Raw genomic sequence first — 24,368 nt, 5'->3', positions numbered from 1 at the left:
AGTCACCTGAGATAACCTAGGCGGCTTCAAACAGGTGGGTGATCATCTGGGTCAAGTTTTTAAAATGTCATCACAGCTAATGGGGGTCTAGGAAGAGCAATGTTAAAACTGCGGGTAGAAAGTACTACCTAAAGTGACTACAACCAGCAGTATTAGCTGCTTCTTACATTTATCCCATACAAAACCGGCAAGACCAGCTCTTCCATGATGTTCTGAACTCATAGTGGCAGTGCAGGGTAAAGCGGGCTGGGTTTATGGCAGAGGGTTATTGGACTAGCTCAGCTGGTTAGAGCATGGTGCTAGTAATGCAGGGTTTGAGGGTTCAATCCCTGTGTGGGCCATTCACCTAAGAGCTGGACTCTATGATCCTTGTGGGTCCCTTCCAACTCAGAATATTCTATGATTCTGTGATCTCTCCTTCTCTTCCTCACATGCACAGTGACTGGGAGAGCCAACTCCCGCTTAGAAGCAGTTGTGAACTTGCTGATAAACTGCTTTGTCAGTTTGCGGCAACAGAAGGTTCTAGCAAAATGATCTGTTTCTGTTTTGTCCAAAGCTTTCCCTTGAGTTTTCTCAGTTTGGGGAGGTTCTCACAGGACACAGCCCTCACACCACAGGCTTCTCTTCTCCCGAGCCTGCCTCCAGAGTTCCTCACAACCCCTGCTGGAGAGACCTCTGCCACTGATGCTCCACTTGGCCCAAAAAACATTACATTTGAGGAATTTTGGCAGCCTGCTGTTTATGGAACGTGTGAAATCCAGCTCCCAGCTCTCTGCTGCCCTGCTTGGGGCCAGCATCCAAAGTGCAGGCTGGGCCCAGGCCGCAGAGCTGCAGAAAGGGCAATTTCCCTGTTCTGCTGCCCTGAAGCAAGGGAATACATTTATACTCACTCCTTCATCTCAGTGCAGACCCCAAACATTTTTTATCTAGTTTTTAACAAGCCAAGGGGGAAAAAATAAAATAAAGACTTCCTTCTTCATTCTTATTTCTCATAACATAGCTTCTAAAATTCCCTGCAAATGATGGGTTTGGAAACCTGTGGTTTGCATTAGCAGCTGAACCAGGCTTAAATCTGAGCAAAGATCATCCATATTCAGAGTATTCAACAGCCCTCCAGCCCCTCACCAGGCCTAATGAAGTGAAATGAAAGAAAAATAATGAGCTTTGTCCTCGCTGCCAAAGGAAAAGGCAGCTGGAAACGTGTAGGGGCTTGATATGAATTGAACATGATTAAGTATGTGATAACCACTGCTCTGAAGAAAATGGTAGTTATACCTAAGGAGCCCCCAGCAGTCCCTTGTCATTAGAGCCATTTAGCTGCTTTAATTGCCTCTGAAAGCCACCCAGAACAGATCGCTTTTATGCTCTTTCCATTTTAAAACCAGGCACAGAAATACACAAGCACTAACCTGCATCCATTTGAGTAATGGGGATTCAGGGGAGGGAGCTGGACAGGTATTTCATAGGGAAAGGCTCAGTACTTGACCGACAGGGTGATGGGACTGTGGGATGTGTGGGCACACAAAGGGTGATGTTACAGTGATATGTGTGAGCACAGCTGATCCTGGAAGACGGCCACCACAGCCCACAGGTGGGCTACAGAACTCTGGTCCCACCACCCAATCCCAGTTTGGCTCCCAGCAAAGAGCAAAAGGATGCGTCACAGCAAGGCTGACAGTGAGGCACAGCTCATCATGGTCCTTGATGGGGCTCTCAGTGACATGCAGTGCCCTGAATTTGTGTCTGCCCACTTAATCATCAAAAAACTGCAATCCAACTCTAAATTAACAATTTTTTTCTGTATTCTTCATTGATTCACAAAACTGAAAATATTATCTTCCTCTCCTTCACATTAATTACATTAATGGCTCACAGTTTCTTAGGAGACAATTCCCAACTCAGCTCTGGCAATGGAGCAAGACTGGAATCTGGCCTAAGCTATTCTGCTAGAAAAGACCAACTGGAGCTGTTCTGGAGAGAATAAAATGTCTCCTCTCTTCCTTGGGGAAGGAGAGTATTTCAGAAGGACCTTTTCTAATCATTACTTGTCTTCAGTCAGTTCAAAGGGTCCTTGGATCTCTCCTGGATAGATATTTTCTTTACAGAGGGCTGAGGAGAATACATGAAGAGGTCAGGGCTCCAGCTTTCCCTCCTCAGCTTCTAGAAGTACAGTGCACATTTGAAATGATGCCCCAAAATCTTTGCTGTGGACAAGGATCCAGCCCCTGCTCCAAGTACACAGCCCAATGTTTGTACATGGCTTTCACAGACCAGAATTCTTTTGAGACATGAGTTTGAATCCATCATCCAGGATGGATCTCCGATTGCGTCGTAACCTCTTTTGCTTCTCAAGATGGATGACTGCTCCCAGGAGGACACCAGCAGCCAGGAGCAGCAGGACTCCTACAACAGCCAGAGAGATGACTGTGGCCTCTATCTGCTCTTGGGTCACCTTAGATCCAAAAAGCATCATCTTCTGGGACTCATCGTCATGCGACAACCCTGAGAGACAACCAGAAAGGTATTTTCAACAAGAGCCAGCAATACCACAACTGAAACATTACAAGAAATACAACAAAGGAGCAAAAGAAAAACCTGATGCAATCAAAGTGGAAGTGTTCAAAAGATGTGTAGATATGGAGCTTAGAGACATGTTTCAGTGGTAGACATGACAGTGCTGAGTTATTGGTTGGACTCAATGATCTTAGAGGTCTTTTCCAACCTCAGTGATTCAATGACTCAAAGGAGGCCCCAGTGCCATCCATCTGTCAGACCCTCATCCCTGAGCCCACACAGAGATTTGAGATGGATGGTTCCTTCCCTAACCTGCTCCACCCCAGAACCTGACAGCCAGCTACTTCTGTCCCCAGCCCAGAGATGAGAACAAGTGTCCAGGCTGGGGCTGCTGCAAGTTCCCCCAGTCCACACTCCCTGTTAACAGTGGCTGCTGTCCTACACACCACCGAGCACTCAGCCATGCCCATGGTGAGTCACCAAGATCCTGAGCTTGCTTGTGCCTCCACACAGAGGCAGCAGCCACCTCCTGAGAAAAGGGGCTGTTTGCTCAGGCAACAACTATTGGCCAAGGTTTCTGCCTGGTGAACATACACAAACTGATACCTCCATAAGGTATAAAACCAAATTATTTAATATTGCCACTACTGCTCTCCCACATTTCCTACTCCTCTTCTGGTATGGCCATGTTGAGTGAGGAAAATGTTGGGGTGAAAATGACTGAAATAACAGTGGAGAAAGCCTGCTGAGCTGTAGTTAGGTGGCTGCATTTGCAGCTGGCCTGAACTGGCTCTCAAATCAGCTCAGCTGAATTTCTTCACAGCAGCTGGAAAATGGGAGTTGTGAAAAAAGATGAGAAATCAGGAAAACAAACCACCAATGTACGTTACTCAGACTTCTACCAGAAAATTTCAAAGGGATCATATCTACTACTCCCCTTCTCCCTGTGCTGCTCAACCAAATGTCTTCTCACATCTGTTCTTTACAACGCCCAAAAAACTCCGGGCACACGCTTGGGCTCTTTTCTCAGGGAAACATGAGAGCAGAAGGCAGATGTGCGTGTTTGCATGCTGACTTCATCCCTTCAGCTTGTAGAGATGATTGTGAAACTTCCCTAAACCACAGAGTCACTGACAGTCCAGAGATGGAGGACAATCCATTCCAGACACTGTCCTCTGCCTATGCTCACACTCCAAATCTGAATCCATTCATAGCAAGCACAACAGGGTGCGAGGTCACTAACCTTTTCCACCTAACACAGGCAAACAAGCCTAACCAGCCCAACTTCCTTATTTCTATCACCAGAGGACAGACTGGTGCCCTCCCTGTTATCTACTGAAGCAAGGCCTCACACTGAGGCACTGCCAGGCTGGCAGAGTAGAGGCTGCAGGCACTGCCTTTCCCTCCCCTTGCACAGATCCAAACCTCTGTGTTGCTCAGGGATCTGCCCCCTCCCCTTCCCACAGACAGGGTTTGGCAGTGCTGTACACACCATACCTGGGGTGACACTCACGACTTCCAGCTCTGACTCTGAAAGGAAACAAAAGGAAGGTAAGAAGGTGTTGGGCTGAGCAGGCAAAGCCCAGAACAGGGCAAGGATCAGATCCAGAGGCAGCATGCTTTTCCAGGACTAGGAGGCTGTCCTTTGTCCTGTCAATGTTTTCCCTCTCTACATAAGAGAATTTTTGTATCACCTGCTTCAGAGCCAGCCCCAGTCCCAGTGCACAATCCTTTCCAGCCTTCAAAAGAAAAGTGCTGAGGGAGAAACAGAGATGGCCCTGACACTGGGCAGACACTGGTCACCCACAGCTGAACCACTGGGACATTCGCTGTTTTGGTAATAAATCTAAAACCACATCAGCTCCATTGCAGCCAAACCCAGTACTGAGCGTCACTCGGCTCTGAGCACCTTCCAGTTCTTAGTAAGAGCAATTACTGGCTGAGAGCTGAACATCGCAATTCAGACACAAGCCAGAAACCAAACTCAGAATGACAACACAGGTAATGTAAACTCCAGAAAACAATTTGTTATTGACTTCAGCTCCAGGTATTACCATATTTAAAGAGAACATCATAATTTAATAACACTTAAGTAATTATCTGCTCCATTAACTGGCTTTTTATAGTATGTAAGAGAGGTGAGCTACAAACACTCAGAATTTCACAGCAGTAGCAGGAAGTGCTGCTGGATGCTTTATGGTGACAGCTCCCTACCTGTTCTAGGCAGGACAGTGAAGAGGATCTCCATCCCAGCATGGATATGGTCAGACACATGACAGTGAAGCAGCCATGTCCCAGGGTTCCCAACCAGCATCTCCACCATTTCAAAGGTCCCAGGGAACAGATCCACAACATCTGCTCTGTAGCTTTTGCCGTTCTGTCAGAGGAGGGAGACCATTAGCTGCAGTGCTCACTGCATCTTCTCAGGAAGAAAATTCTGCCAGTGTAGCTGGGACCACTTCAGCTTTTTAAAGCTCAAAAAAAAAAAAAAAAAAAGCTTTCAAAAAGCAGCTCCAGGGCTGCAGCTTGGAAAGCAAACAATCTGGTAAGGCCTAACCCTAACAAGGATTAAGCTGGAATCTCAGCACAACACAGAGGCTCAGGGAGTCAGACTGGGATGTGTAAAACCACATCCTTTTCCTAGCTGGGTGAAGCTGCTGTGGAGTCATTAAAAAACATTCAAATACAAAGTCAAGTTAAAAGTGTTGGTATCAGTAGGCAGTACCTGCTTTACCATCAGCAGATATTTTTACCTTGTATATGAAGGTCTCAGCATGAAAATGGACTGTGTGCACATCAATCTCGTGACCCATTCCCAGCAGGTACCAGCTCACCCACTCTCCCTGGTACATGATCAGCCCAGGCAAGTTGGCATAGAGCCTGCCATTGATTGCTGTGCAGGGGATAACACGGAAGGGAAAAGGCTGTTAGTGAAATTGTATGGGTGCTGCACCTCCTCAGAGGAAGGTGGCAGATTAGAGGTTATAAAGCTCATACAGCAGCCAGTGTATCAGCAGTTAGTGTCCCCCATAGGACAGTCCCCCCAGCTCAGCTACTTATCCACTATGCTCACAGCCAGGAAAAGTAACTTGAACTCAAGGCCATGCTGTAGCTCAGCTCAAATAAATCTCAAAAACTACCTTTGCTGAAAACCTGCAGTCAGCCAGCAGAAGTGGTTGTTTCTAGAAGTCAAAATGCATAAAAATGGCCTTTTCAACCCAATGATGGAGAAACATGTATATACCTACATACACATAAATGTCTGAGCAATTTCCTTGATAAACATTGAAAAGGGGTAAATCCTGCCAGTGGGCAGCCCTGTGGTCCTGTGCCTCAGGCTGGCCACACACATCACATTCCAACCACTTGTAAAATCGCTGCATGGCAGGACTTTATCTCTCAAATAGCACAGCTGGAAGGAATCCTGCTGTGACTGCACATGCAGGAAAGGGGTTGAAACAGGGGGTGAGCTGACTGCCATGACACACACAACAGAGACTTTCATGCTCAGATGACAACAGAGGGAATAAGATGGAAAGAGGCTGGGTCTGAGGGCAGAGCATCAGGGTTTTACTCCCAGCTCTGCCCTGGGCAGTTTGTGTAGCCTAAAACAAGTATCCAACTTCACCATGCTGGTTCTGCTAGCTGTAATACTGGGTTAACAACTACACCTTCATGGACGTGTATTTCGAGAGTCTTTATCTCACCCATACAAAACCAATAGTAATGACAGTACACAAAATGCAACTCCTCACTATTCTTATCTCCACAACTGTCAAGGGACCTGTTTTGCTGAGGGTATTTTAGACAGATCCAGATATAAAACGAACAGAAACTAACATAAAAAACACACTAACTCAAACAAATGTGTTCATCCTTCTATGATAGAAATAGCTTTTTGATAATGAGCTAAAACAACGGAGCCACATCTTGCAGCCACATAGCTAAGAAAATTAATTTAAAGGCTAACATACTCTGATGGTCTCTGAGACAAACAGAATTAAGTCTGTCTGACAAGTTAATTTCATGTTCGATTTTATTTCTTTTTCTGAGTCACTCAGACACATCAGAGATTAACCCCTCTGGCCTGGATATTGCTATTCCTCCTTTACAGGGACAGCCACAATGATCAGCCTTCACTGCAGATCAAAGATTTGGGCTGTAGGTGTGCTGCAATATTGAGAACAGACAGTTTAATTCTGCTTGTGCCACTGATAATGGAAAAGGATGAGGCTATTCACCACAAGTCAGGCTCCTCACTTAGAGAAGTGGCAGAATCAACACCAACATTACCGTGCATTTTGTTGCTTTCCACAAATTTCTCATCCAGCAGGTTGATCTCGTGATTTCCCTTCCTGAAACGTTCCACATTCTCCTCCAAGTACCAGGACTGATTTTCATCAAAAACCAGGAAGAGCAGAGCAAATTCCCTCTTTATATCCTTCCTGGTCCCACCAGATCGCAGGGTCCCTCTCCGGCAGACCTTCAGGGGCCCGATCAGACCACTGTACATATCCTAATCAGAAGGAAGGAGAGATCTGAGGCAAGGACCTTCTCACCCTCCTTAACTCACAGTTTTTTGCCTTTCAGACATCATTTTCTATTCCCGTATCACCCCACTTAAAACAACCAGTTCTGCCACACAAGTATTCTTGCTGGAGAGCACCAGCCACTGAAGCACAGGAACAGGAATTATACGTGCTGTTCTAAATGCAAATCCAAAAGTCATAAATATGGATGGTATCAAAATATTCTCCACTCTGTGACTGCAAAAACATCTGCAACTTGAGATAAAAAGGCCATTATTTCTGGGTTGAATGTGATGGTTTATTGCAGGATCCTCCAGGTTGTTGCCCTGTGAAGTCGGTGCTATGACAATTCTAGCAATGGTCAAATCTTCCTGCTTTATTCATGAGGTTTATTTTGGACAATTTCTGCCTTTCTAGATTAGCCCTATGGCTCTCACCAGTAGAAACCATGACCAACTGGGAGATGTTCTAATATCCTACAAATAACTGGAGCAAGGTTACTAGCAAGGAAAGACGGTGGAATTGTTTTACAAAGGTTTGTTAGGATAAAATAAGGACAAACAACAGGAAAAATTCAGAAGACTTCCTCTCCAAGGAGAAGACTGGATATGTTACCAGGTGATTGTTCCACCTCTTGGCTGGGCCAATCTCTAAATTGTACCCAACTCGCATTGTTTTCTAAACGGGGTAAAAAATTGGTCTAATTAGGCTTTCCTGGTTATAACTTCTGTTTTACCTTTACTGGGTCCACCGTGGAATAGTAGATCCAAGGAACACAGGCTGAATCATTTGGTCCTGGACCAGATCTCTCGGGAATTTCCCACCGGTATGTCACAATGTCACCTGAGGGACCAAGCAGCACCATACATCAGGTGATACAGCCACTCACTAAGCAGCAGCAAAACCAAATGGAAAAAGAAAATCCTGTCTCCAAAGCCCAAATTCAATTCTCTATTTGTCAGATACTGCATCTGCCTTCCCCAAACACAAAGCAGCTCCCCTCTCAGAGCAAGACAGAGGGGTCACAGGATGAACACACTGTCTGGTACCAGCACAATGCAGCTTTATCTGCCGCTTTTGAGACTGGGCCTGACCATGGAGATGACCATGGAACGACCATGGAAACTCATTCAGATGATTCTCTCTTCTCTTTGAAGTGAATTTATGATGCTGATTCAAACTGGGTTTTAAAATCACCCTTTTTCATATTAGCAGCCATTCCACAAAGACAGGATCTGGCTGACAGCCTGACTGTGGCTTGGACATTCTGGGCGAGTTGGAGGGGACCAAAAATTAAATACATTGGCATCTGGATCATGAGACAAAGGGGTCATTTCAGCCAGATCCCAGCAAGCAATTGTGTGTTTCTCCTATTTCATACTATTTTCATACTATTGTGCTCATGCATCCCAAAGAGGAGGCTTCCCCATCCCAAGACTGGCTGAGCTGTGACCTGCCATCACCTTCCCCTTCTCACACAGCGACCACACTCAATGTGGGGGGATAAGGCTGCACACAAAAGAATGTCCTACACATGTCCCACATGGCTGCCATTCCCACACAAATATTATCACTAAAACCATGGTGGACCTGAAAGATGAGCCACTGTTCAGTTCCAGCACTCTACTGTAACAAAACCAGGACATCTGAGGCTGCTTAAGGAAACCAGTCTGGCTCTGGGCTAAAATCAGCTGTGCAAGCCCACGCAGGAATGCAGCTAGAGACAGGAACCTACCAGGGTTTGCTGCTTGGGGATATCCAGTCTGCTGCTCCAGCACCCCGTGTGCATGGATGGAGTAGGGCCGTGAGGCGTTGTTCTTGAACACAACATTGAGAATATCGCCCACTTCCGCCCACAGAAAAGGGCCTTGAGACAGGAAGAATGTACTCTCAGATCAGCAAAATCCATCAGCTCATCTTCTGGGATATTCCCACCCCTCTCTCAACATCTTCTCCCCAGAAATATTACCTTATAGTATTTATGATGTTCCTCTTCTCTACCTCCCAAAAAGAGAATTCAATGTCAGTCCCAATCCAAGTCTTAGAAAACTGGACTGATTTTCACAATGAGGACAATGAAGGTGATTACATTAGCCCAGCACAGCTAACGCTTGATTTCTGAATACTGCTATGCTAAATGTCACATGTTGATCACCCCTTACTATTGATTTTAAAACATGTGGTAATATTCAACTGAGCCTGACAGTGTCACAAACCAGAGCTGCAGCCTATTCTGAGTGGCAGATTCTGCCTCAGCCTGGCTACCCTGACACCACTTACAGCCTTGGGTTCATAACAGAGAGTTTTGTCTCCACAGATCTCCACTAGTCACTGCAAAATGCTCCTCCAATTCCCAAGGCTGCCTGCTTTCACCCCAGCAGCATTTCTCACAGCTACAGATTTTCCCATCCATTTCTCAGACCCCTCTCCAGAAGTCAGTGCTTGTTTCTGTCCCATAGTCAGAGAAATGCAGCTGTGAAACATGCTTTGCCCAAGCTACAACAGAACACTGGTGCAAAGGCAAGTGGGAAAGCCCAGGCTTTCCTGCAAGCTGGGCACAGGACCCTTCTAACTTCTGTCTCCAAAGCTGGCAGATATGAGTTGGAGACAGTCCCAATTTCTCTGCACTCAGACACATGGCAGATGCCTAAATATCCAGTGAGCCTTTAGATTACAGCTGTGAGCCACTGCAGCTTTAGAGCCCCAGTCCCATTGCTGTGTGAGAGGAAGGTGAACCCTCTGCACACATCCTTACCCAGTATCCCCAGGTGTTCATCACCATTTATCCTGGCCTTGGGGGTTTGGAAAGCGCCATCCGTGTACTCCCTGTAAACTGCTTTCTTGTACCTGGAGCCGAGCAGTCCATTCTCGTTGTTCAGAAACACGTCAGCATAGCTGAGAAATGCAGAACGAGTGCTGAGATAACCAAAACCTCATGGGGAACAAACAATTAACTTGTGTCAGGGGGTTCACAAGCTGAAGGGGCTTCCCAGAGCTGGCGTGGGCTGCAAAGGAGAGCGTAATGACGTGGAGGGCTGTGCTCCCACCAGCAGCACCACCAACATGTGCACCAGGTCACGGGGTGGCCAAGACACCCAACAGGCTCCACCAGGGTCTGCTAGGACACTGCCACAGGCTTCCCCAGAAGATGGGCTCTACCTCTGTGCAGAGTGGTTGTGCCGTTCCCTCTCCCAGCTGCGGTCAGGCGCGTAGTCCCACACCACCTCCTCCGCCGCAATGTAGAACGTCCGCACTCCCGTGTACCGATGGGCAGAGGCAGTGCCCGCCTTGCCACACTTGGAAACGATGTACTGTTCCCTCATCCCAGACTGGTAGTGATTGCTCGTCTGGCAGTAGATCTCAAAAGTCCCTGAGGGAGGCAGGATGAACAAGGAAATCAGTTGCTTTTGAAGATTCCTGGATGGTGTCAGTATGTGCTGGGTGTTATCGCTGTGGTGTTTAGGGAGCTTGGCTGCCACAGGCCAAGGTTAAAAGGAGTGATTGGAGAAACCAAGCAGGAATGGCACAACAAAGTTCTATACACAGATCATCTCAGGAAGCTTTCTTACACAATAAGCACCTGAAGCGCAGCACACCCTGTAAGAGTTCATACCATGCTAGAGAATCAGCCACAGGAGCAAATACCACAATGGGAGACTCTTCCATCTACCCAGTCAGCTGTGCAGGCACTCACCACTGTTATCAGGCTGCATGAAAGCAGTGGCAAAGGTGTGGGGGAACAGATTGGCTGAATCTCTCCGCATCCCGTTCATCTGTATGGTGTTCCCCTGAAACACAGCTCCATGCACATCTGCTTCACTGCCCAAGCCCAGGAGGTGCCAGGACACCTTGTCTCCTTCACACACGTTCAGCCCAGGCAAGTTACCAAACATAAGTCCATTGATGGCTGGAAAGGAGAAAGGAATTAACTCTCTGCAGGCAGGTGTCAGCCAGGAGATTCATTTTGAGCATACACCTCATAGGACAGGCCTCCCAGTCAGAAGAAGGGTAACTTGTTTGTAATTGACCCCTGAATACACTCAGAGCACACTTCTCCAGACAGCTGTGCTGCTTGTCCATGTCTCACCCGGTGCCTCCAGCCTGGTTTGATTCCAGGCCAACACCACACAGCCCTTTGTCCAGCCCCCAGCTCAGCCTTTAGGTGAACATCAGCCCGTGCTTTGCAGGTTCATCCCTGCTGTCATAGAGCAGCATCCGACCATACCATGCATCCTGTTGGATTCTTCAAAGGCATCATCCTTTTTCACAGATGTCTCTTCCATCCTCAAGTAGTACTTTATGTTGGCATTTAAATACCAGCTGAGGTTCTCGTCAAACACGTTGAAGAGAAGATAAAATTCTTTGTCGATCCCTTTCTATAATTACAATGATGGCTGTTAACTTCTAAAATGCACCAACTAACTATCCTTAGAGTTAGAACTGTTTTGCTTGGCTCTCATATTTCCCTTTATTTTAAAACATGGCTCATTGAGGGACAGGACTCTGTCCCTTTACTCATGTTGAACATTCCTCTTTTATTTCATAAAAAGCACCACTTGTGCATTTTCCACGATATTTCATGTGAATAAAGTGAACAAAACTCAGCCAAGGCCATGAAGTCAGTGCCCCCTTCCTCCCCCACACCTGCATGTAGGTGTCTGTCCAAACCAGACCCAAGACCAGAGCCCAGACATAAGGCAGGCTGATGACGACACTATCACAGGCCTAGATTGGGGATTTTTTAATTACCCTAAATCCTCGAGAGTGCTAGTTCTCCTAAGAAATGCACTCCAAAGCGTGGTGTTTCCCCGCTAAAAGAACACTGTGATGGTGACCAGACTCTCCCACTGGTGTCATTGTCCCCAGCAGCACACAAGCAGCCAGCCTGCTGAGAAGGAGAGCAATTTCCAGGCTGCAGCACAGGGGTACAGGAGAGTGGCCATGCACCTTCCACAGTTAAGCATTCATTAAAGGTTTGCCTAAGATTGTGGAGCCAGAATTGCCACCTCAGGTGATTTTTCCCCGTCCTACACTTACAAAGGTCTGTCTCTTTTGCTTACACCCTTCCAATACCTGCCCATGTTTATCATTATCACAGCTCCTTCACCTCGAGGGCTGTGTGTATTCTCAATCCTCTTTGCTGAGCAGATCCACATTTCTACCCTGGGTAGCATGTTGATTTCTTCTGCATTCCTAATTCAGTCAAATGGTGCCCCCACAGAATGTGAACTCCCCCCAGAAGGCTCTGGGGACAGCAGTCCCCAGATCTGTCACTGCTCCACGAGCCACGCTGCAGGATGGAAGCAGGGGTTTGATTTGCCATCTGCTGTCTTTCACAGCAAGGCTCTGCTCCTCTGTCTGGTACCTCCCCAGGGATACCAATATACTGGCTTCCCTAGACTTACTGCCAGGAATAGACTACCCCTGAGTGAAATTCCAAGGGGAAATTCTGGCTGCCCTTCAGGTTTCACCTCTTCAGCAAAAGCATAAGACTGACATGGATTTTCACATGGTTTTTTGTAGTCAGCTCTGCTTGAAAATTAACTTCTCTTGCAGAATAAATGAGGCTCACCCAAACCTCAAAGCATTGTATCAGCCAAGCAGAACACCTGTAAGCAAAAATGTCTTTTCACTGTTTCTGGGACTGCAATGACTATTCCACGTGCCTCTCTGAAAGCAGCCTGCTACACCAGCCTCAGGAAAAGAGTTACCTATATTCCTATATATACACCTATTCCAAGGTACAGTTGTCCAGCTAAGTTTCTCTAGGAATTAAAAGCAGAGCTCAGGAACTCTTTTGAGGGCAACTCTTGAGAGCCCAGAATACTACTGGCCTTTCTCAGGCAAGACCTGGGCACCAGCTGTCCCAGCATTAACTTGCCCAACAACAAGGCTTTGATTTAACTCTCCTGGACTTACACTACTGCACATTTGTTTTCATTATGCTCATTAATGTTTTGCTGATGCTGCCTCTCTCTACATGAAAGCAAAAATCTGGTAGGAACGGGGCAGGAAAACCCCTTTACCTGCTTGTTGTTGTCATCCAAAGTGCCTGACTTGCAGATGAGCAGAGGCCCCACTAAGCCCGAGCTGGAGTCTTTGATAGGATTCACAGCCGAGCTGTACATCCAGGTGAGGCAGGGAGGGTCGCTGGATGTGGGCCCCACATGCCTTGGCACAGTCCAGCGGTACGTGAAGTTGTGCAGCGGCGCCACAGAAACCCCACTCTGGGACAGGCCTTTAAAACAGGGATTACAGGGTTATTCCTGAGTCCCTGCACAAACTCGGCTACACCTCTGAAGGGTGATGGGGGTGTACTCAAGAAAAGAGATCTACCAACCATCATGGTACCACGTCCCTTCTGACGCCTTCCCATAGAACACTCCATGTGGCTGGATGCTGAAGGGCCAGGAGGCTTTGTTAAAAAATGTCACCAGGATGGTGTCTCCAACTTCAGCTTTGATCACTGGACCTAGAATATAGCAGAGAGAGCACATCAGCAACAGAGCATCTCTGCAGGCCATCAGGCAAACCAAGGCAGACAGGGCACCTTCCCCCAAGCTGCGGGGCCAAAGATGAGAGGCAGCAGGTGGCCTGGCCTTGTTGCTGCTGAAGGGAGCTCAGTGGGAGCAGGGGCTGACAACGATTGTCTGAAAGCAGCTTGGGTCTACAGGAGCACTCAGAGAGGCATCACGCCCTCACAAGGGGAAGCAACAGAACAGCCAGATGTGCTGGAGTGCCCTCAGGAAAGGCCCATGTCTCTCCTCCACTTAACACAAGGCCCCCTCAGCCTCCCAAAACACGTACCTCAGAGGTGTGAAATGTTCCAAGCCCACCAGAGTCTATAAGGCCATGACCCAGCCAGCCAGAGAGGACCTATGAGCCTTTACCATGCCTGTCCCCAAGCACCCATTCAGGAGAGAAAGCTCTCTGTGAGAACATGGGGTTTGCAGCATGCCTTGAAGGGGCTCAGTCAAAAACACATAACCAGAAGCTATCGCTGTGCCCTTTTTAGCTCTAGTCACACATACTATACCTCAGCCCTTACCTCTAGAACACCTTCAGAATGACTCCTGAAGTCATTCTGTCCATTCTACCATCCCGCACCTCAGCCTGCTCCCTTTGCTCTCACATGTGACTGTTGTGAAGCACCTCTTGTGCCCCTCCCTGCCCCTCAAAATGAGCCGGCAGGTACAGCCACCTGGCACTCCCAGCATCCTTCTCACAGACACTGACAGAGGATTTGTGTTCCTGGATGATTCTCACCAAGTATTCCAAGGTGTTTCTCTTCTTCTGATTGCTGCTTTTCCTCACGGAAGCTCTCATCAGTATATTCCACATACTTTGCCTTCCAATAGACACCCCCAATTCGGTAGAGGCTACGCTTGAAATACTGCTCAGCAGGACTAAATGCAAAAAGCATATGTCAAGTCATTTCATAGAAAAATCAGTCCTGTTCCCCTGCTTCCTCTGGCAAGGCCATCAGCATCTCCAAATCAAGCAGTATTTCAGACAAGGACAGCACTTCTAGTTTGGAACAAGTACAACTTTGACTCTGCAAAGCTTTTTTGCCCTTACAGACTCATCTACCCAGGTGTTCAGGGAGCACCTGTGGCACACAGCCCTTTCCCAGGCTGTGATCAGCATCACTACACAAGATGTGCGAAGGGCTGAACAAAACTGCAGTGCAGTCAGTGGGAAGACAGAGCTAAAACTCCAACCTCTTCAGAAGCTGGGGACAGCCCAGGGGACAGCCACAATCACAACTAAACTAAACAGCTGTAAAAGTATTTATTTCCTTCACTACCACCCTCACCAAATATAAGTAACAAGCTTTGCAGGAGAGACAGTGCAGTTACAAGGCCAGCTCACAGGTCTAAGGTCTACAAGACTTGCTGCATGGCATTGGGTAAATAATTAACCACTTTGCATTTCCTCTTCTCCATCTGAATAAGGTATATCCTCTCCAACAGATTGCTAGGGAAGTAACCTCTGTGGAAGGAGAATAATCTCTTTCAGTTAGCCAAAGCCTGAATGGGAAGCCTCTCAACTGCTACCACAGTCATCTAACCATGGGATGGAGGGCTGCCATCCAAGTCCTCGCATCTGATTTCCTCGAAATTGCTTCCTGCAGCAACACCAACCTGAGGCCCATCTGCAGGCCAGCTGTGCCACCCTGTGTCTGCTGCACCAGGGACTTTTTGAATAATTTCTCAAATAGATCAGTCTGTTCCTAGGTCAGGCACAGCAAGCAGAAATGAAGACCAGAGACAAACACAGCAGCTCACGCTGTACATCTGCTGGGACTCCTGCTGCCTGTGGGTACAGCTGTGCCACACAGCACTCTCACGGGAGGGCCCCACGGTACCTATACTGCTCTCAGTGCAGTCTAGCTACAGCAGCCTCCCTTTCTAGATGGGGTGGTCAGCCTTCCCAGAAAATGGACTCCATGTGAGTAGCAAGCATGTATTTTGAAAAGAAATTCCACATTTTCCTGAGCAGCCTTCCTGATCCAGGCCAGACTCCCCAAACACTGCCCAAGCCCACCAGCCTCTCACTTACCTGCCTGCATCGCTGAGCTGCTCCCCGCTGATCTGGTCGAGCCCCGAGGGTCCGTAGTCCCACTGCACTTCCTTAGCACCTATGTAGTATTTCCGAACTCTCCCTTTCAGGGTGGGTGCCGGAGCTTGCCGAGAACACGGCCGGACTTCATAGAGTGCCCCCATCCCAGCTGTCCATGACATGAATGAGGACACTCGCATTAGCCCCTCCAGCCAGCCTAACGGGCAGTCCCACCTTCCCTCTGCTGTCCCAAAAGGCACATGGATGGGAGAAGGCAAGTAATTCCACAGCAAGGAGTTTTTTGTCAGTGAGCAGAACTTTCAACCTTAGATATTGGATGCTATGGAAGTATGGAGAGAGAGTGACTTGAGCCTTCTGCTGTTTTCAGATCTATCATGCAAGTGCCTCTTACAGGGACCAGAACTCCTAAGGCACTGCCTCATCTCAGCTTTCAGCTGTACCAAACATGGAACATCACACCGTGGTACAAGTCACCCCCACCAAAGCTGCCCTGCACATTAGTAACCAGCCCACTTCAATTTTTACAAGTAAAGGAATCACCCACCCATCTGGGGACATTTTTCATGCCCAAGGCACTGTTCCCTACCACAGTGTACATCACGTACATCAAAAACAGAGGACATAGAGTCCAGGATATATTCCACCCTCTGCCTTACCTTGTAGGTGATCATTGACCTGGCAGCTCAGCAGCCATCTCCCAGGGTTACTGGGGATCATATCTGCTGTAACAAAAGTGGCTGGGAAGAGGCTGGCCACATCTGTCCTGTGGCCTCGGATATTGAGTGCCTCTCCATGGAAGTAGGCCGTGTGAACATCAATTTCATTGCCCATCCCAAAGAGGTGCCATGAAACATCATCCCCAGCACACATCGTCAGTTCAGGGAGGTTGCCAAACACATAACCGTTAATAGCTGCAAAACCAAGCAAGGCAAAATTAGAGAGCAGAAAAGGGGCCTTCAGAGCTCCTGCCAGCAGGTGACAGCACAGACACGATAGGAGGATGGACCTAACCAGAACTCCTCCTCCTCCTCTTCTGCTTTGGAGAGCCCAGTACCACAGCTCATTCCTAAAACAAAGGGTATAAAAGCTCATTCAAGGCAAAGATAAAATCAAAGCAATACTTCTGTTTCCTGGAGCCATTGCCCTGTCCCTGAGATATCATTTGCTCAGCATGTGATCTCAGAGCAGATCCTGGAGCACTGATACTCCCGAGTGTCTCAGCAGAGAGACAGTGGCCTCACAGAGGTGACACTGACCATGCATTTTGTTGCTCTCCTGAAATTCCTCATCTTCTTTGTCTACAGAGCCAGGATCTGTGCAGAATGATGCTATGTTCTCATCCAGGTACCAGCTTAGGTTCTCATCCACCACACTGAACATCAGAAAGAAATCAACATCCACATCCTTGCGTCTTTGAGAGCTGCCAGTCAGTATTCCTGAAGTGAAAGGAGAAAGGAACGAATGCAGAAAATCACTCATGCAGAAAATCATAAATCAGGCAAGAGATTAAAACAGCAGTAGCAGAGCAAGTCTTGTCACATGAGTTGGAGAAAACAGATGCTTTCCCACCATCCCCACAGCTCACTCCAGAGGGCGAGCTCACCCTTTTCCAATATATCCCTGCCAATACAGTTCTCTCCCAAGCAGCTCTGCCACTGCATGGCTCAACCACAACACCTTCAGTCTTCTCACTCCAGCTGAAACCAACCAGTCACCATGTTTTGCATACACAAACTAGATCTTTGACAAGGGTCTTGCTTTTGACATGGATTCAAGCAGCTCTCTCGGATCAAGAGGCCAGCAAGCACACCTGCCCAACCACTAAGGAATAAAGACAATGCAGTGACCAGAATCCAGCTAGAACCCAGGTCCTCTCTGTCCCCTCTAACCAAGCTTCCCCCTGAAGCTGGGAACTGCACACCAGAGTATCTTCACATCCTATCCTTATTCATGTCACCACAAAACCTTTACATTATGGAACTGCAGTCCTCAGCTGCTTTCTCTTGGTGTTTTTACCTTTTTTACATGTAAGTAATGGCCCAATTAATCCCGATGCAATATCCCTTGGTGCATCAATATGAGAGTGGTAGATCCAGGTCAAGCAGTTTGGGTCATCAGCAGTTGGACTGTGATCTTCAGGGACAGTCCAAGTATAAGTGTAATTCCTTCCTGGGAAAACAGCATCATCCTTCTTCTGATCCTGGGGGGACATATCAGGATACAGGGATCCTAGAACAATTGAGCAATCACAACATCCATTCAAGAAGAGCCAAGATGCCCACACATGTAACCTTATACTGAGCTGAGACTCTCCATCCCATCGTTGAAATAGTGTTGAATCATCACTTCCTCAAAGATGCACTGAGGCAATTTGCCCAGTAAACAGGTCAGCACAGAGTCAGCAGGATTATTTCCATTCTGCCTAGTGCTGCTTTGCCTTCAATTCTGCACTGTGCCCCCACAGTCTCTCTACAACCTCTAGCTGATCAGTGTTTTGGAGGTTCTAAAATCAAGAAACCTGGGCCAAGGTCAGGACTCCAGCCCCATGACCCTACTAACCCAACACCCAAACGCAGTTGCTTTCCAGCTGGGGCTTTATGGACAGTTCTCCTCCATGCATACTTCTAAGTTCCCAGTGAGAAAAATCTGTCTCCATGATGGCAGTAGCTCATTTACCTTCAGAGTCCTTTTCGTAGAAAACACCGTGAGGATGGATTGTATACGGTCGAGTAGCAAAATTTTTTAGGTGTACTTTAATGGTATCCCCCACTTCTGCTCGGATGACAGGTCCAAGGAACCCCAGCCAGCCAGGTTTGGGGATCTCAGTGGTGTACGTGGAGTCCGTGTATTGCTTATAGACAGATTTCTTGTACATGCTTCCCACCCTATCTTTCCCAGACTGCAGGAATGCTGAGGCCTGGCTGTTGAATTCAAAGGGAAAGGCACTATGAGTCATCATTATATACAGCAGCTGGTCAATACTGCAGCAGAGTGATGGTGGCACTCCACTCTCCCGGGTACAGCCAAAAGCCTTTGCATTAGAGAACCCTGGGATGCTCTAAGTCACCCATGTATGGGCACGACCTCAACCCCAGCTCTTCACCAGCCGACAAAAAATTCACCCCTGAACTGCGCCCTGCAAACAAGAAATGGGAAGGACAGTACTTCCCAGACAATCCCATGTGGGTGTCACAGGAAGGACACGTCTCATGCCTCCTTCAGCCTTCACTGGGCTCTTCAAAACTCACTTCAATTCCTTTGTGCCATTTCCAGCTAAGTCACAAGGCAGGTGGAGTGGGGTGAGGAAGTCTCTTAAGCTCTCTGGCCAAAATTTGAAGTCTGAAAGATGATTTTCTACTTGAGTTTCCAAATTCCTTCCAGAGTGACAGATGAGTCAGGCAGGTACATGCCCAGCAGGTAACCAGCTTCCAGAGTTAAAACCTCATACAGGTACTAAAGTTTAACTCTCAAGCGTATTTGCTCTTTATGGGTAATTCTTAATAGATAAGAGATGAATCACAGTCCAGGTATTAGTGGAACCAGCCTAAACGAGAGCCAAGGTCACTCCCCTCACTTCCCCCTTCGGATCAAACACCTGCAGCAATAGAGCAGCCCTGGAAGGGAGGTAAACTCTAATGCCCATCTCAGAGAATGAACAGTTGAGACCCAAATATTAAGCATTGACCTCATCATTCAAAAACAGGCAGGGTTTGGCTCTGGTTATACAATCCAGAGTTCAGCCCTTTGCCAAGTCAGCCCCGCAGCCATTATCACCAAAGTGTTAAGGACAATTCACACTTTGTTTTACAGATGTGCCTCTTTTTCCCCACACAGTCCACTTCTTCCCAACAAAAAAAACTCCTTGAGATATTTTGATAGAGGTACTATCAATCAACCAACATCAAATCCCTTTCTAATTGCCAGCAATTTCATTTCTACAATCATTGTACAAATAGGTCCCATTAGCTAATTGTTTGCCATGACAACAGTTTTTAAATTGCTTTTAAGTTCAATGGCCCTAAATTTCATTTCCTTCTCTTCACATATTATGAGAGAAACCAAACAAATTCCATTTCGTTATCATCACTTCAGGAGTCAGTGGTAACATATTTATTAATCCTGAATTTTGGGGGGTTTCCTGTGAACTAATTCACATCTATACAGCATCTCCAGAGACCAGAGACTTTTCCATGCTAAAATGGCAGACCTTGATGTTTCTGCACACCCTGCCTGTTCCCACTGTGCTGTTTCTGAAAGAGGTGTCTGAACCTGAGTGTTAGCTATTACGGAGGGATAAAGGACTGAGAGCAGGTCAAGAAATACCAGCTATTTGCCACAGGAAATGAGGGCAGGGAAAAAAAGCACAAATGCCTTTAAAATGCTATGGAAAGCTACTGAAAAACAAAACAAACCACACACAGAAAAAAACACCGACCAAAAAAAAAAAGGTTTGATGTTTTTAAAGCTAAACCCAAAACACTGTTTATGTAGTGGCTCGAACCAATTATTGCTGTTTCCAGATTTACTTTAGCAAGAAAAACAAAAATGTTTTTCAAACAGCCCCTAAAATCCCATGCAGGAAGGTCCCATTAAGTCTAAGGCTTGAAATTCCACTGAAACAAAAACAAGCTGGCTCTGTGAAGCCATTTATACAAAGATGAAAAGTCATCATGCTTCAAGATAAACAAGCTGATCACCAGCTGGAACTAAGCAAAATGAAACTCCGGGGTAGAGCATTGCAAAATCTGGACTATATTAGAACAATCTGTTCTGTATCTGCTGTATTTTCTGTTCCATGTTTGTTTTCCATACACTTCTCTCCAGTGTACGGGCTCTGGACACTCCAGACTAACCATCCCTTTTACCACTGACACAGGTTTTATCACAGGAGCATAAAACAAGTTAAACATTAAGCTCATAAAGATCAGAATCTATGGGACTGTGTCTCTTGCTTACTCAGATGCCCCAAAATACCTGCATGAAATTACTCATCAAATGACAGCTTAAAGCCCTTCCCAGAATAAATTCTGTTAGAAGCAAACGTACCGGTCATGTGCAATACTCTGGTTAGCGAGCACATTCCTCCCCATTGGAGCATAGTTCCAGTTCACCTCATGGATCCCCAGGTAATAGACTCGGGTGACACCCCCAGCAAACGTGGGTGACAGCATGGGGATGCAGAGTAGCAAGCACCAGACTGATCCCATTGCAGCCTGAAGGCAAGGTGTTTTTGGAGGCTACACCTATTTGGGAAAAACAAAAACAATGAAACAGAATATGACCATTTGGTTTGAAGGTGCTGGACATTTTGAGAAAGTATGAAGAAATCAGGTGTAAGTCCTATTGGGATCATTATTCAAATATTCAAGAAGGAAATCACTCTGTAACAAAATTAACACACAAGGTGGATGGGGATCATGCCTTGGTAATGAGTCCCCAACACCAAATGTGGTGCTCTCATTAATAGTTTAATTAACCATTTTTTTGCTACCGCTCAAATTCCAAATCATCTTACAGGTCTAAATACAAAGCTCAAGGAAATAGTCCTGAGCAATGATCTGTATATTTTAAACTGTCACCAAGATCTCTCTATTCTAAGTTACCTGAGGAAGTACAATTTAGTCACCATTAAAAAATTCTAAATTGTAACTTCTTTAAAGATGGCTCTTAGGGAGCAGCTATCTGTAACCCAGGGGTACATCTCAAATGAGCTGCACAAAGTTTTTCCTTTCTGTTCCATTATTTTCCCCATATTTTTGATCACTAAGTAGCTTACTTATAAAACTTCCAATTGACACCAAGCTTGTTGGGAATAAGCATCAGAAATACTCTAAAGAGAGTTGGGAAAAAGTTAGGAAAACCGTCCGAAATCATCAAATACAGTTCTGTAAACACAGGCTCAAAGAACCATTTGTATGAAGGAGAAGCTGATGCAATGTGGGGCAGTAGAATTACACCAAAAGATAAGGAAGGATTAAACTGAATTGAAAAATCACGTGAAAATGACTACGAAAGGTCTCACCCAATGATACCCTTAACAAAGCTGAATGTAGCCAACAAACAAACTGCACCTAAACCAGATGTTGAGATATAGCTCTTGAGACATATAACAGCAACTCAGAATAGCAGAGAGAAACAGAAAGCAAGAGAATGAGAAACACGACCTAGCAAGAAAACTCAAAAGAATCAGTCTTCCTTTTCATACAGAAAGGGGTGGTGACACAACACCATGGAAAAGGTTTTCCATAAAGAGACTGTCATTATTTATTTTTACTGTCTTTATAACAGCAACATGAATGGATAAGGTTTGTCTGCAGCAAAGCTGGATATTCTGTAAGCTTTCAATCAGCACAGTGTCACACAGCTACTTTGAAACCTCTAATAGTGTCTGATACCCAACAGACATGATTCAACCCGGTACATGGCAATGGACTAGGCACCTTCCAAAGCTTCACTTCTTGATTTCCAAACACACTGTGCTATTCTCAGAAGCTAATGATAATCAAGTATTGCTGTTTCCAAGTAGTCATTAAATTGGACAAAGCTTGGAGACACCTTCTTCCCCTCCTTTCTCAGAAGGGAGCTGTAGGGATCTCTAAATCTGAGATGTTTTGGATCCATCAACACAGCATAGATCTGCTCCACTGGCTCCACCAGCCAGTCCCCTTCAGAAGCTCCTGGTCATACACCTGATGAAACTGAGATACAGAACAGCCCCTTCCCTGCAGCTTCAGCAGTGCAGGAAAAACAGCAGCATGCTGGCTTGTGCCCACCTCTACACACCACTCCGTCACCGACCTTATTCCCTGCTGCTGCTGCTCCAGGACCTGCTCCTGTTCACAGGGAGCTAAAATACCTTTTTTGACTCACTCTGTGCCAAAAAGGACTCAAAGGAAAGAGTTTGGAAAGCCGTACCTGTGCTGTTTCACACAGCAGAGCAGCAAAAGGCAGTGGTGACAGCAATGTAGAAAGAAACAGCAGCACCAGTCCTCAGCCTGAAACCTGCCACCCTGCCAACACACACCTCGACGGAAGGGCAGCGGGATGCTCCTGACTCAGCCCAAGCTATGGCCTTCGTGTCAACTCAGGGCAAAGTACGCGGGAGCTTCCGGCGCACAGGGTGGCCTCCTCAAGGCCCGGGAGCCGCCGAGCCTCGGCAGCCAGAGCAGGCTGGTCTTTGTGTGCTCTCGTATCTCGATGGCTTGTGCAAGCAGTACCACACCACGGGAGAACAGCAGCTCTCAAAGCTGGTTCTGAAAACTGCCCGTGGAGACAAGCCCCCCCATGCCAGCCCACTATGCCTGCGTGAGGATCCCTGCTCAGCGCCCAGAACCTCCGCACGGCAGCGTCCCCGCACCCCTCAGGGGAGGGACACACAGCCACGAGTCGTGGCATTCCAAGCGCTCTGTGGTTTGCTCAGCGGTTCGCTCTGCCATTGAAGAGTCAAGGACAAGCCTTTGGGACAGCCTTACTAAAGCTTTACAAGAGTCCCACCTGGACTCTGCCTTGAGTTTGACCACAACATCGCACACATCTCTGGGGTAATTGTAGGGAACAGCAAAAAATATCCCTGAATGCAGATGTAGCAGATGACACAAAGTCGGTGCTCACATTCCCTTCACAGGAACCAATCACTATTTAGTTACTCGACTAGCGCAAGGTGAAGGTAGCTAAATTCGTTTCAAAAGTTGGGGCTTTTTCAGTTTTTCTTTGATATTAACAATTGCCTTGATTAAGAAAAAAAAAAAAAAAGACAAAACAAGGAAGAAAACCAAAACCAACCCGAATTTTATATTACATCCATCCCTGAACCTTGCACTTTACAGCAGAATCCTCCCCCAGGACTGCCCTTTACCGGGTCCCCGACAGCACAGGAATCACGAATGAACGGAAATCAGTTTTCAGGCAGGTTGGTGGGATCCAACTCCCATTTGATCCAAGCGGACGATGCAGGGATGTTCCCCGACACCCGACTGCAGAGAAACCGCAGCCCGAGAGCGAGAGGAAAGCACCGAAGGAAGGCAGGAGAACGGACGGCGCATCCCTTACGTGCGGAGCGGGAGGCGGCGCGGCGGGGCTGCAGAGCGGGACGGGGAAGCGCCGGCGGGAACCAGCCCGGCTGGGACAAAGGGGGGGCGCTGCCTTCGAGGGCTAACCAAGCCCGAGCCCAGCCCGGTCCGGCCCCGCAGCGCCGACCGCGCCCGCTCCCGCCCACAGGGTGGGCCGGGCTGCTCCGCCCCGCACCTGCGGGAGCGCCCCGGCCCAGCCGCGCCTCATCCGGGCCGCGCCCCGGCCGCGCACGCGGAGCCCAATCCGCGGCGTGCACCTGCCCGCCCCACCCAGGGCTCAGCCCCCGGTGCGGGGAGCCCCGGGAAGGGGGGAGGAGGCGCACGCAGGGCTGCGGCACGTGGCCAGCGGCACCCACCTGCTGGGCGGGACCGACGACGGCACCGGGCGCGCACTCCCCGGGGACCTGCGGCGGCGGTTGCGGCCCCTTTAAATGCGTTCGGTGACGTCACGCGGCCGCTCGCTCCCCCGGGAGCACAACAAGAGTCACGCTCGCGGCCGCCGGGGCGAGGGGCGGGGCTTGGTGGTTCCTGCCAATCAGCGGCTGCTCCGCGCGCCGGCCCCGCCCCTCGCTGCGGCGCGCGGCCCCGCGCGGCCCGTCCCCGCTCCCGCGGACCGACCCGCCCCGTGACGTCACCGAACGCATTTAATGGGGCCGCTACCGCCGCCGCAGGT

General features: G+C 47.8%; 1 protein-coding gene across 7 annotated transcripts; it reads right to left on the bottom strand.

Annotated features, from left to right (window-relative positions):
- Window positions 1-1,784: 1,784 nt before the first annotated feature.
- On the bottom strand, window positions 1,785-24,216 carry HEPH (hephaestin). 7 transcript variants are annotated; one of them, XM_042029201.1, is made up of 21 exons: window positions 24,052-24,214; window positions 20,673-20,869; window positions 18,303-18,547; window positions 17,643-17,855; window positions 16,883-17,062; window positions 16,283-16,537; window positions 15,606-15,774; window positions 14,310-14,449; window positions 13,384-13,515; window positions 13,070-13,281; window positions 11,269-11,419; window positions 10,738-10,950; window positions 10,203-10,413; window positions 9,799-9,938; window positions 8,779-8,910; window positions 7,780-7,886; window positions 6,808-7,030; window positions 5,268-5,407; window positions 4,729-4,891; window positions 4,012-4,044; window positions 1,785-2,502 (listed from the first exon to the last, which is right to left on the bottom strand). In XM_042029201.1, exons 2-21 carry the CDS (start codon window positions 20,831-20,833, stop codon window positions 2,264-2,266), a joined length of 3,459 nt encoding a protein of 1,152 aa, XP_041885135.1. In that variant the 5' UTR covers window positions 20,834-20,869; window positions 24,052-24,214; the 3' UTR covers window positions 1,785-2,263. The 7 variants fall into 7 exon arrangements, with proteins under 7 accessions (XP_041885135.1, XP_041885137.1, XP_041885136.1 ...); XM_042029203.1 differs by lacking the exon at window positions 24,052-24,214 and adding an exon at window positions 23,676-23,871; XM_042029202.1 differs by lacking the exon at window positions 24,052-24,214 and adding an exon at window positions 23,409-23,668.
- Window positions 24,217-24,368: the final 152 nt, after the last annotated feature.

The sequence above is a fragment of the Corvus kubaryi genome, unplaced genomic scaffold, assembly GCF_017639235.1.
Source record: "Corvus kubaryi isolate FWS band 111438036 unplaced genomic scaffold, C.kubaryi_AGA036_p1.0 37322, whole genome shotgun sequence".
Taxonomy (NCBI): domain Eukaryota; kingdom Metazoa; phylum Chordata; class Aves; order Passeriformes; family Corvidae; genus Corvus; species Corvus kubaryi.
Note: the sequence above shows the minus strand (reverse complement) of the source record. Positions and strands in the feature narration are given on the sequence as shown.

What these genes read in the sequence shown, in the direction of transcription:
- HEPH (XM_042029201.1), bottom strand. Translation starts at nt 20,833, where the DNA reads ATGGGATCAGTCTGGTGCTTGCTACTCTGCATCCCCATGCTGTCACCC. An exon ending in CAGCTCAGCGATGCAGGCAG is followed by an intron (nt 14,450 to 15,605) that starts GTAAGTGAGAGG and finishes TTTTGCATTTAG; the next exon opens with TCCTGCTGAGCAGTATTTCA. An exon ending in TGAACACCTGGGGATACTGG is followed by an intron (nt 8,911 to 9,798) that starts GTAAGGATGTGT and finishes TCCTGTCTCAAG; the next exon opens with GCCCTTTTCTGTGGGCGGAA.